At 43.2% G+C, this 12,325-nt stretch overlaps 1 protein-coding gene across 1 annotated transcript in view; it reads left to right on the plus strand.

Moving 5' to 3' along the window:
• The first annotated feature begins 9,635 nt into the window (after positions 1 to 9,635).
• The window catches only part of LOC129696364 (EMILIN-2-like), a 67,692-nt gene continuing 65,002 nt past the window's right edge, over positions 9,636 to 12,325 (plus strand). The window contains exons 1-2 of the mRNA XM_055634201.1: positions 9,636 to 11,107; positions 12,042 to 12,167. Coding sequence (XP_055490176.1) covers positions 10,935 to 11,107; positions 12,042 to 12,167 — 299 coding nt within the window. The 5' untranslated portion in view covers positions 9,636 to 10,934. The remainder of the gene's footprint in view (positions 11,108 to 12,041; positions 12,168 to 12,325) is intronic.

Genomic DNA, 12,325 nt, shown 5'->3' on the forward strand with positions numbered 1-12,325 from the left:
AAAGTGGCCTCACCAACAACTTGTACAACTGTAGCATGACATGACAACTTCTAGACTCAATACTCTGATTGGTGATGGCTGCAGTACTGAGGCCTTCTGTCAAGAAACTATATAGTTGCCCTCCTAGATCCCTCTGCTTTACGACACACCACAGGGCCCTGCCATACTCTTTCAAGGTCTTGACTTCCTGAAATGTAACATCTCGCACTTACTGTATGTGCATTGAACTCCATTCGTGTTCTTCAGCCCATTTGCCCAACTGATCAAAATCCTGCTGCAATTTTTGAGAATCATCTTCATTCTCTACTATACTACCACTTTAGTGTCATCTGCAACCTTACTAATCAAGCATTTTACATTCTCATCCCAATCTTTGATGTAAAGCACAAACAGCAGTGGACCCAGCACAGATACAACTGTGCAGGATTAGCACACCTGCCTACCAGAGTATTGGGGATAGACACAAAAAGCTGGAGTGACTCAGCGGGTCAGACAGCATCTCTAGAGAAAAGGAATAGGTGACGTTTCTGGTTGAGACCCTTCTTCAGATTGAGAGTTAGCATCTAACTGGTATGAATATTGATTTTTGTAACTTCAAGTAACCCTTGCATCCATCTCCCATCCCCCTCTCCCCCTCTCCCCCCTCTCCCTCTCCCCCCCTCCCCTTCCCCCCCCTCCCCCTCCCTCCCTCCCTCCCTCCCTCCCTCCCTCCCTCCCTCTCTCCCTCTCTCCCTCTCTCCCCCCACTCCGAATATGACGTTCCACTGCACCTTGTCTATTTTCTGGAAATTTTGATCACACAAACAATCCAACTGCTGTCTTTTGAAATCTACATAAAATAGAAGAAGATAATTTAAAGGCTGAACAAGCTGACATCTCTAGTTTGCATACTTTGATACCACACCGGACACTGCATTTTCCCATTGAGGATTTATTCTCCTGTTTGACTAGAAATAGACCATTCTCCAGTCTCTTTTAGTTACCCTCGACTGTGTGATTATAATTAAGAATAAGGCTGTTGTAATTACTTCTTAGATTATGTAGTTTGCATTAATGAGGTCAGTTTTAACTATCCAATGTATGTGATGAATAGATAATCAAGCAAACTGGAAAATGAGTTTAACCTAAAATATATTAATGTTTTCAACCCATTTAGTTCCCATAACTCTCTCAGAGAAACTTTTTAACTTGTAAAACCACATTGATTTTACTGGAAGTAAATGATTTTCTCTTAGATAGAATTTTGAGAAATAATATAGTATAAATAAACAAGATTGCATTCCTCCAAAGTTTTGCACACATTTTATTTAAAAGTGCAGTTGCTGTTGGTGTACAGAGAAAAGTTGCAACTGCTTTTGCAAAACAAGATCCCATAAGTAATGTTTTAGTTTAGAGATACAACACAGAAACAGGCCCTTCGGCCCACCGAGCTCGCGCTGACCAGCGATCCCCACACTAACACACTAGGAACAATTTACAATTTTACCAAACCAATTAGCCTACAAACCTGTACATCTGGAGCACCCGGGGAAAACCCATGCAGGAGAACTTACAAACCCCATGCACACAGCATCCGTGTCCAGGATTGAACCTGTGCCTTCAGCTCTAAGGCAGCAACTCGACCGCTGCGCCACTGTGCCTCCAAAGAAGAAACAAACACTAATTTGCTTTTCTGTACTGTTGTTTTGTGGGAAGAGTATTGATTGCTCAGTGTATTGTGTATTCACTTATCCTAAAATAAATAAATTCCTTTGTCTTTACACATTGTCTTAGATTTTTTTTTAAAGCAAAAATATTATTAGATTTTGGCACTATCAAGAAAATACAATCAGTGTAGAGAATCAAACCAGACTGAGTAAATGCAGGTCTGATGTGCTGTCAAACGATGCAAACTGGAAAATCACCAAGCCTGTAAATCATCTACAAATACTACCCGGTGCTGTGGGGTCATGATAATCTGCTACAACTTTCCAGGACTAAAGAAAAGAAAATCAGCCAAGCATCCACTCCTGCCTGTTATCCATATGTTTGCTAGAAACATTGGGGGTGTTAAAAGACGATAGGGCATAGTTTTAAGGTGAAAGGAGGCAAAGTTTAATGGAGATGTGCAGGGCAAGTTTAAAGGAGATGTGCATAATCAAAGACAATTCACATCCCGGCCACTCCCTCATCTCCCCTCTTCCATCAGAAGTGTGAAACTGCTCACCTCCTGTTTCAGGGACAGTTTCTTCCCAGCTGTTATCGGGCAACTGAACCATCCTACCAACAACTCTAGAGGAGTCCTGGGCTACAATCTACCTCACTGTCTACCCTCGGACTATCTTTGAACAAACGTTACTGGACTTTATTTGCACTTATCCTTAATTACGTTATTCCCTTTATCGTGTATCTGTGGATGGCTCGATTGTAAACATGTATTGTCATTCTGATTCAATTCCCTCGTCCAAATCATTAATATATATTGTAAATAGCTGGGGTCCCAGCACTGAGCCTTGCAGTACCCCCACTAGTCACTCCTTGCCATTCCGAAAAGGACTGGTTTACTCCTACTCTTTGCTTCCTGTTGGCTAGCCAGTTCTCTATCCACGTCAATACTGAACCCCCAATACCATGTGCTTTAGGTTTGTATACTAATCTCTTATGTGGGACCTTGTCGAAAGCCTTCTGAAAGTCCAGATATGACAGTGGTTCTCCCTTATCCACTCTACTAGTTACATCCTCGAAAAATTCTATAAGATTCGTCAGACATGATTTACCTTTCGTAAATCCATGCTGACTTTGTCCAATGATTTCACCACTTTCCAAAAGTGCTGCTATCCCATCTTTAATAACTGACTAGCAGTTTCCCCACTATCGATGTTAGACTAACTGGTCTGTAATTCCCCATCATCTCTCTCCCTCCCTTTTTAAAAAGTGGGATTACATTAGCTACCCTCCAATCCTCAGGTACTACTCCAGAATCTAAAGAGTTTTGAAAAATTATCACTAATGCATCCACTATTTCTGGGGCTACTTCCTTACGTACTCTGGGATGCAGCCCATCCGGCACTGGGGATTTATCGGCCTTTGATCCATTCAATTTACCTATCACCACTTCCTGGCTAACCTGGATTTCACTCAGTTCCTCCATCTCATTTGACCCGCGGTCCCCTGCTATTTCCGGCAGACTATTTATGTCTGTACACAACACCCACTAGTGTTTTCTGCCCCTTAGTGTTTCGCAGCTCTACCCATATCGATTCCACATCCTCCAAGCCAATGTCTTTCCTTATTGAATGCGTTAATCTCCTCTCTAACCAGCAACGCTACCCCACCTCCTTTTCCTTTCTGTCTATCCTTCCTGAATATTGAATATCCCTGGATGTTGAGCTCCCAGCCTTGGTCACCCTGGAGCCATGTTCCCTGGAGCCATTTAAGAAGCTTTTAGATTAGCACATGGATATGCGGGGAATGGAGGAACATGGATTGTTTGTAGAGAGAGAGATGATTAGTTTAACTTAGCATCATGGCCGGCAGACATTGTGGGCTGAAGGGCCTGTTCTCATGCAGTACTTTTCGATGCTGTATGTGTAAAGAGATGAAGATCCACTCTAAATGTTAATTTATCCTTATTATGATAAGTTATGATTGCAGCATTGTGTTTTGGATTTCACTTCTAGCAGATTATTGTTTTGACTCATTTCACTTTTCAGATGGGCAAACCATGGAGAGATTGAGTAGGAAGGAACTGCAGATGCTGAATTAAACTGAAGATAGACACAAAAGGTTCTGAAGAGGGTCTCGATTGAATCAGCCATGATTGAATAGCGGAGTAAACTTGATGGGCCAAATGGCCAACTTCTGCACCTACAACTTATGAACCTATGGTGGGCTGAAGGGCCAGTTTGTGTGCTGCACTGTGTTGCTGTATGTTCGATATGTTCTGTCCAGGATTTAATCATCCTCAGAGTCAGGGTCAGGCCACAACATCCAATATTCCCAAAGCAACACATTAATCTGAGCTCCATTACACTGAGATTTCCTGAAGGATAGAGAAAACACTTCAAGGATATTCTCGATACATTCTTAGGCAAAATGCATCATCCTCACTGACTCTCAGTGATCCCTGGTGTGATAAGGAGCAGCTGGAAATGCACCAAGCAGCTCATATGAAATGCACAGATGTCAAGTACAAACTGCAGAAGGCAATGCACAACTTTCTCAAAGAACCCTCCCAGCTGGTTGAACATTTTTTTTTAGACTTTCGATTTTAGAGTTACAGTGCGGAAACAGGCCCTTTGGCCCACTGAGTCCGCGCCGAACAGCAATCACCCCAGTACACTAACGCCATCCAACGCACTAGAGACAATTTACAATTTTACCGAAGCAAATTTGTCTACAAACCTGAGGGAGGAAACCAGGTGGTGCAGTCACGCGGTCACGGGGAGAAAGTACAAACTCCACACAGACAGCACCCGCAGTCAAGATCAAATCCGGGTATCTAGTGCTGTCAGGTAGCAACTCTACTGCTGCGTCACTGTGCTGTCCTCTTTTTTAAATAATTCTATGAGGTAGCTGGAGACGTGGTTTTAGATCACACGCCTCACCTGTGGAGGAGTCCGCAGATCCCACATCTCACTCCCAAAGAGTCTTTAACTCTTCAGCCACTACAGAACCCACTGTAACAAAGTCAAAGCATATCATCCTCAAACCAGGAGGTTGCTTAAGAAGAGTGTATAGCTGAATATCTTAATAATTAAACTCACTGAGTTCCAGGTGCAGTTTTCTCCCCAGCTGTTACCAGGCAACTGAACCATCCTATCACCAACTAGAGAGAAGTCCTAACCTAAGATCTATCTCATTGGAGACCCTTGGACTATCTTTAATCGGACTTTATCTGGCACTAAACGTTATTCCCTTTTTCCTGTATCTGTACACCTTAGACGGCTTAGTTTAGTTGTTTTTGTTTAGTTTTAGTTTAGAGATACAGTGCAGAAACTGGCCCTTCGGCTCACCGAGTGCACGCCGACCAGCGATCCCCGCACATTAACACTACCCTACACACACTAGGGACACTTACACATACACCAATCCAATTAATCTACATACATGCATGTCTTTGGAGTGTGGGACGGAACCGAAGACCTCGGAGAAAACCCACGCGGTCACAGGGAGAACGTACAAACTCTGTGTGTACGGACAGCACCCGTAGTTGGGATCGAACCCAGGTCTCCGGCACTGCAAGGCACTGTAAGGCAGCAATTCTACTGCTGCGCCACCATGGCACCCTGATTGTAACCATGTATAGTCTTTCCGCTGGCTGGAACAAAAAAGCTTTTCACCGTAATATGGTAACATGACAATAAACTAAACTAAATGGGTGCTGTATGTATGGAGTTTACATGTTTACCCCGTGATCTGCCTGGGTTTTCTCTGGGTGCTCCTGTTTCCTCCTACAACCAAAGTGGTACATATTTGTAGGTTAATTGGATTTGGTTAAATGGTAAGTTGTCCCAAGCGTGTAGGATGGTGTTAAGTGTGCGTGCACGGGGATCGGAGGGCCGTGGGGCCTGTTGCAGCGCTACATCTCTAAACTAAACTAATGCAACCTAAACTTAAAGTGTGAATCACAAAATTCAAAACCAGTTTCTGAATCGTTTGCCCCCGCTACGTTGATTTTATTCTGTAGACAGTTGTTGCAATGTTGCAGCAACATTATAACAATGTTACAACATTACAATGAGTAATGTTTCTAAAGTTGATGTCAGCGATTTCATCTAAACACAGGGAATAGCCATTCTCCTCAGTGGCCATATGGATGGATAAATGTTATCTAATGAACCCTGCCTGTGAAAGGAAAAAGCTGGACAACGCTGGCGTCATTTTGTGACAGTGTATAAATCTCTTGTTAGATAGGAGCTTTACCACATCTTGGAATTTTGCCTAAGTCAGTGTGTACAATCTTAATCTAAAACAAATGTAACCAAGTGAATATCCCTTGGGCCATCCCACTTACATACTCGTAAAAATTACCAGCCTTCTGTCGTCAGAAAGAAATGAAATTTCTTGTTATTATCAGTCTGATTGTAAAAAGTGCTTCGAATAAACTCATTTTCAGCCCATTTAATTGTATCTGCGGTTTCTAAGTACACTAACATTTTATTTCACTTCAGTACTCTAAATGTCTTTTGTAATTTATTATACTCCACTAACTTGATTTCTTTGGTTGAAATGGCTGGGGAATATTTATCCTCAATTAAGACAAAGTTAAAAATATCCACAAAACGACTACAAATTAAATAAAATGAATCAATAAAAGACATTTGGGATCTAGCCTATAAATTAACTTTATGGTCAATACCCCCAACTACCACTATACTCTCCAATCATTTATTTTCAGTAGATAGACACAAAAAGCTGGAGTAAGTCAGCGGGACAGGCAGCATCTCTGACGTTTCGGGTTAAGACCCTTCTTCAGACTTTTTCATGATTATTTTATTTATTTCACTAGTTTTCGGTACTAGTTTCTGTAATGAAAAAAAATAGATGGTTTTACATAAATGTAATGAAGGATTGTAACTATAAGAACGGAAGGTAAATTGTGATATTTCTTTATTTATATTAGCCAATAGGCACATGATGGAACTGTATTAAGCATTACACTATGATCCATATTATGTCAGGGTGTTTCCAAAGAGTCATGCAACATGGAACAGGCTCTGACGCATCAAGTCCACACTGACCATAAATCTACCATTAACACTAACCCTTTATTCTTCCCATATTTCCATTAACCCTCCCCAGATTCTACCTCTAGTCTACAGATTCAGGGATATTTTAGTCACCAATCCTCACCACTTGTGGACATGAAGGGGAAGGGCTGGGTGGGGGGAACAATAAACTGCAGAAGCTGGAATCTTGAGCAAGAAACAAACAGCTGGAGGAACTCAGGCAGCATCTCTGGAGGGTATGGGCAGATGATGTTTTGAGTTGGGACTGTTCTGAAGACTGATTGTAGTCGGGGGAGAATGCTGGACAAGAGGTTGGGTAGAACAAAGTAAATTGGCCTCCACTGCCTTCTGCCTGCAGAGAATTCCACATTCATAATTATCTGCCTGAAAAAAATGTTTGTCCTCATCTCAATCCTAATTTACATTATTTTACATTATAAAATAGATTTAAAGTGTCATCTTGACAAAGAGATTCCTGTGCAACAAAATAATTAATAAAGTTTGCAGATGCTGAAAATTTGGAAAAAAAAAACGGAAAACACTGGGTACACACAGATGGTGAAGCATTTCTGCGAGAAGTGAAACAGTGAAATGTTTAGGTCAATGAGATGAGATCAGTTTAAGCAGATGAGATCAGTTTAAGCGGGCACAGAAAGCTGTAGTAACTCAGCGGGTCAGGCAGCATCTCTGGAGAAAAGGAATAGTTGATGTTTCGGTTTGTGACCCTTCTTCAGACTGAGAGGGAACCGAGAGATATGAAAAGGTACAAATTAATGAAAGATATGCAAAAAGACAGATTAAAGCCAGCATTGATGATCGGGGGGAAATGGAGCCCATAGGATCCATTGGTGACTGTGGGGAAGGTGTTAATGAGTACTACAGTGAAACACAGCAGGACGACAATGAAAAGAGTATGATGACGAGGGTGGGGGAGTTACTCCAGTATTTCACCAGGTAGTGCCGTCAGCGATGGCAGCCTCTTTTTGAAAAGACTGGCAGGTGGGCAGAGGGGGTGGGGTAGCTCAGTTGGTGAGGAATTAAATTCAGTAAGGGGTGGCATAAAATCAGGATATAGAGTCAGTATGGATAGAACTGAGGAATTGTAAGGGTAAAAAGACCCTAATGGGACTTATCTACAGACCCCCAAACAGTAGCCTAGATATAGGGTGCAAATTGAATCAAGAGTTAAAATTGGCATGTAGTAAATGTAGTACTACGGTTGTTATGGGAGATTTCAACATACAGGTAGACTGGGTAAATCAGGTTGGTACTGGACCCCAAGAAAGGGAGTTTGTGGAGTACCTCCGTGAACTGAAGCGCTGAAGCCTACTAGGGAGAAGGCAATTCTGGATTTAGTGTTGTGTAATGAACAGGATTTGATAAGGGAACTTGAGGTTAGGGAGCCATTAGGAGGTAGTGACCATAATATAATATTTTAATCTACAATTTGAGAGGGAGAAGGGTAAATCAGAGGTGTCAGTGTTAGTTGAACAAAGGGGACTGTGGAGCCATGAGGGGAGCTGGCCAAAGTTGACTGGAAAGATACCCTAGCAGGGATGACAGTGGAACAACAATGGCAGGATTTTCTGGGAATAATACAGAAGGTGCAGGATCAGTTCATTCCAAAGAGGAAGAAAGACTCCAACGGGAGTAAGGGGCAACCGTGGCTGACAAGGGATGTCAGGGACAGTATAAAAATAAAGAAAAGAACGACAACATAGCAAAGATGAGCGGGAAGCAAGAGGATTGGGTAATGTTTAAAGACCAACAGAAGAGAACTAAAAAGCCAATACGGGGAGAAAAAAAGGCCAAGAATATAAAAGAGGATAGTAAAAGCTTCTTTAGGTATGTGAAGAGGAAAAAATTAGTTAAGACCAAATTTGGACCTTTGAAGACTGAAAAGGGTGAATTTATTATGGGGAACATGAAATGGCAGATGAGTTGAACAGATACTTTGGATCCGTCTTCACTAAGGAAGAAACAAACAATCTTCCTGATGTACTGGTGGCCAGGGGATTTGGGGTGACGGAGGAACTGAAGGAAATCCACATTCAACAGCAAATGGTGTTGGGTAAACGGATGGGACTGAAGGCTGATAAATCCCCAGGTTCTGATGGTCTGCATCCCAGGGTACTTAAGGAAGTGGCTCTGGAAATCGTGGATGCATTGGTGATCATTTTCCAATGTTCTATAGATTCAGGGATCAGTTACTGCAGGTTGGAGGGTATCTAATGCTATCCCACTTTTTAAGAAAGGCATGGAATTATAGACCAGTTAGCCTGAAATTGGTGGTGGGGAAGATGCTGGAGTCAATCACAAAAGATGAAATAGAGGCACATTTGGATAGCAGTAATAAGATCGGTCCGAGTCAGCATGGATTTACGAAGGGGAAATCATGCTTGACTAATCTTTTGGAATGTTTTGAGGATGTAACAAGGAAAATGGACAAGGGAGAGCCAGTGGATGTAGTGTGCCACCAAAATGGATAACCTCACATTTATCCACATTATACCTGGAGGGACTAATGCTTCAGAAAGCATTTGACCATAATTGGTGGTGGGGAAGTGCCAATCACATAGGAGATAGTCGGGCAAAAATTAGGGGGCACATGGTATCTTTTGGAATGTTTTGAGGGGTAGAAAGTGCTGACATGGATAGACTTTCAGAAAGCATTTGATAAGGTCCCACATAGGGATTTGGCAGGGACAGGAAACAGACTAGTAACGGGTCTAGTTAACGGGTCCCTTTCTGAATGGCAGGCAGTGACTAGTGGAATGCAGCAAGGTTCGGTGCTGGGACCGCAGCTATTTACAATATATATTAATGATTTAGATGAAGGAATTACAAGTAACATTAGCAAATTTGCAGATGGCGCAAAGCTGGGTGGCAGTGTGAACTGTGAAGAAGAGGCTATGAGAATGCAGGGTGACGGACAGGTTGGGTGAGTGGGCAGATGCATGGCAGATGCAATTTAATGTGGATGAATGTGAGGTTATCCACTTTGGTAGCAAAAACAGGAAGGCATATTATTATCTAAATGGTGTCAAGTTGGCAAACGGGGAAGTACAATGGGATCGTTGCATCTCCCCTTTTCCTAATCGGCCACCATTCAGATAATAGTCTACTTTCCTGTTTTTGCCACCAAAGTGGATAACCTCACATTTATCCACATGACTGTATGGCAAATCAAATTCCTCGTCTGTTGCAAAACATACTTGGCTAATAAAGTATGATTATGATTTTGTGTCTATCTAGGGTGGGGGAGGGACGGAGTAGGAATTATGTTCGGCACAAACATTGTGGGCCGAAGGGCCGTTCCTGTACTGTACTTGAGACCAGCAACCTCAATTGAATCTGCTTCAAACTGACACACCTGTAACCGAATAATATGCAAATCAACACCGCTTCACATTGCACAGAATTCCCGGTTTATATGGTACGAGTCTGATTTTATTGTCTTCTTTCAACGTGAAAACCAAAAATCTCCCTATGACTGCCAGCAGTAATAGGCTCATGCAAAGTTATCGTATAATGTTGAAATGCAATTACTGTAAAAACGAGCCAAAAATGAGTTGTCCCACCAAGATTACAACATGCGCTATTTTTATCTAATTTACAGCGAGCTGGAGCCAAACTGATTTTTTTTTCTCCTTTTGCCAAGCGAGACTTTGTGAAGAAGTTACTATTTCACCAAACGGAGACGGTGTAATGCGGATGAGGAGGTGAATTGGCATCGCCCTGACATTCCCTCCACCTCGTGTAGCTCAGTCATTATTAGTTCGCTTTTTGAAGCCTTCGCTTTGCTGCAGTTTGTTCACTCTATATGGTTATACGGTGAAGTTACAGTCACCTCCCATCCAGGCGTGGGGATGGAGCTTAAAGCCAACTTTTTTTGGGGAACAGAGAAGCAAAGTTCCTAGTGGTGTGCCTGAAATTCCTATGCAGGAAGATCAACGTCATTCCGTAAAGAAAAAAACCCTCAGACCAGAGTAACAGGAAAAGCCCGAGACCAAGGCATTGCTCTTCGGTGTACTGGGCTGCTCATCTCCAGAGGGCAGACCCACGACCAGTTCAATTGTTGAAGCTTTCTGTCTCTCTCCTGCAGACCTGAAACCAGCTGTTCTCCGGGAGAGAAAAATAAAGTTTGCTCCATCGTTTGCACTGTCAGAGGCTGAGCTGCAACGGAGGGAAAGTGGACACTTGGAACAACTGCCCCCTGCGACAATGGCCGCAAGATTAGCTGAGAGCGAGGCAGTGTTCCTAAGCTGCTCTTTGATTCTGTTCGGTTTCTTGATGTCTGGCGTTGAAACGACTCTTCCTCCATCTGCCAGTTACAACCTCTATTCGTCCAGGTCCATTCCGCAGTTTGCTGGCAGCAGAACTCCAGGACGCAGCAAGTAAGTCAATTCTCGCCTGTCCTGTGTCCACGTTTCAAAACTTTACCAGTGACTATTATATCCGCGATAGGATCTTTGGCCACCAGTACTTCGCCTCATTCTTGCACACACCAACCTATGTTGATATTGCATTAAAACAACTTGAGCTGTCTGGGTGTGTTATCTGCGATTAAGGCGCGTATGATGTTTAAAATAACTGGGATAACTTGCCCTGTTCGGTTCGTTTAATCAAAATAAACTTCATTCAGAATTTAAAAAATAAATACAAGACAAGGACTGCAGAAAAAATCCGATATTCTCGGAGGTTGTACAGACATTCATTAGTATCGTATCCTATAGCAACCTTGTCTTGTTCAGTTTAAGAACCGCGTTCCCAGAGATATCATTGTACCCAGTACTCTTGCCCTGTTTATACACTGTGATTAAAATTGTGCCTTTGTTGCCACTGGTATCCTGGGCGCTTGAGGTCCGAGGTGAGACACCCAGCGCGTTGTCTTTGGGTCAGTGGTAGACTCATACGATCTTAAGTGACAGGAGCACAATTGGGCCATTCGACCCATCAAGTCTACCCCGCCATTCAATCGTGGCTGATCTATCTCTCCCTACGAACCCAATTCTCATGCCGTCTCCCCATAACCTCTGACACCCGAACTAATCCAAAGCTGGGGGTGGGAGACCACTTTGCCGAGTGGTCTGTTATCTCCAAGCCACGGACAAGCCCTTGTGTTAATAGACACAAAGTGCTGGAGTAACTCAGCGGGACCGGCAATATCTCTGGATGGAAGGAATGTCTTATATCCAGAGATGCTGCCTGACTCGCTGAATTACTCCAACATTTTGTGTCGGTCATCGGTGTAAACCAGCAATCTGTAGTTTCTTCCGACGCATCCCCCGTGTTAATGTGTGATCTCGTTCTACCACCCCCGGGCTACAGGAACTGGTGCGCCTACATTGTTAAGAAGAACGTGACCTGCTCGGTGATGGACGGCGCAGAGAGCTACATCAAGGCTGAATACCAGCCGTGTCCCTGGGGTCTACCCAACTGTCCGCCTGCCGTGGTGTAAGTAAGAAGCAACTCCTCTCCCCGCTTTCTCCCTTCCTGGGTTCATCTCTCTGCCTTCCCAGCAACAGCCCGGGTGCCCATTAAAGGCATAATAACAATGGGATTCCGCTGTACGAGGGTCAGGGCAATGTCACGGGCGTGTCTCTACTCTGGGG

Source organism: Leucoraja erinacea, chromosome 4, assembly GCF_028641065.1.
Source record: "Leucoraja erinacea ecotype New England chromosome 4, Leri_hhj_1, whole genome shotgun sequence".
Lineage (NCBI taxonomy): Eukaryota > Metazoa > Chordata > Chondrichthyes > Rajiformes > Rajidae > Leucoraja > Leucoraja erinaceus.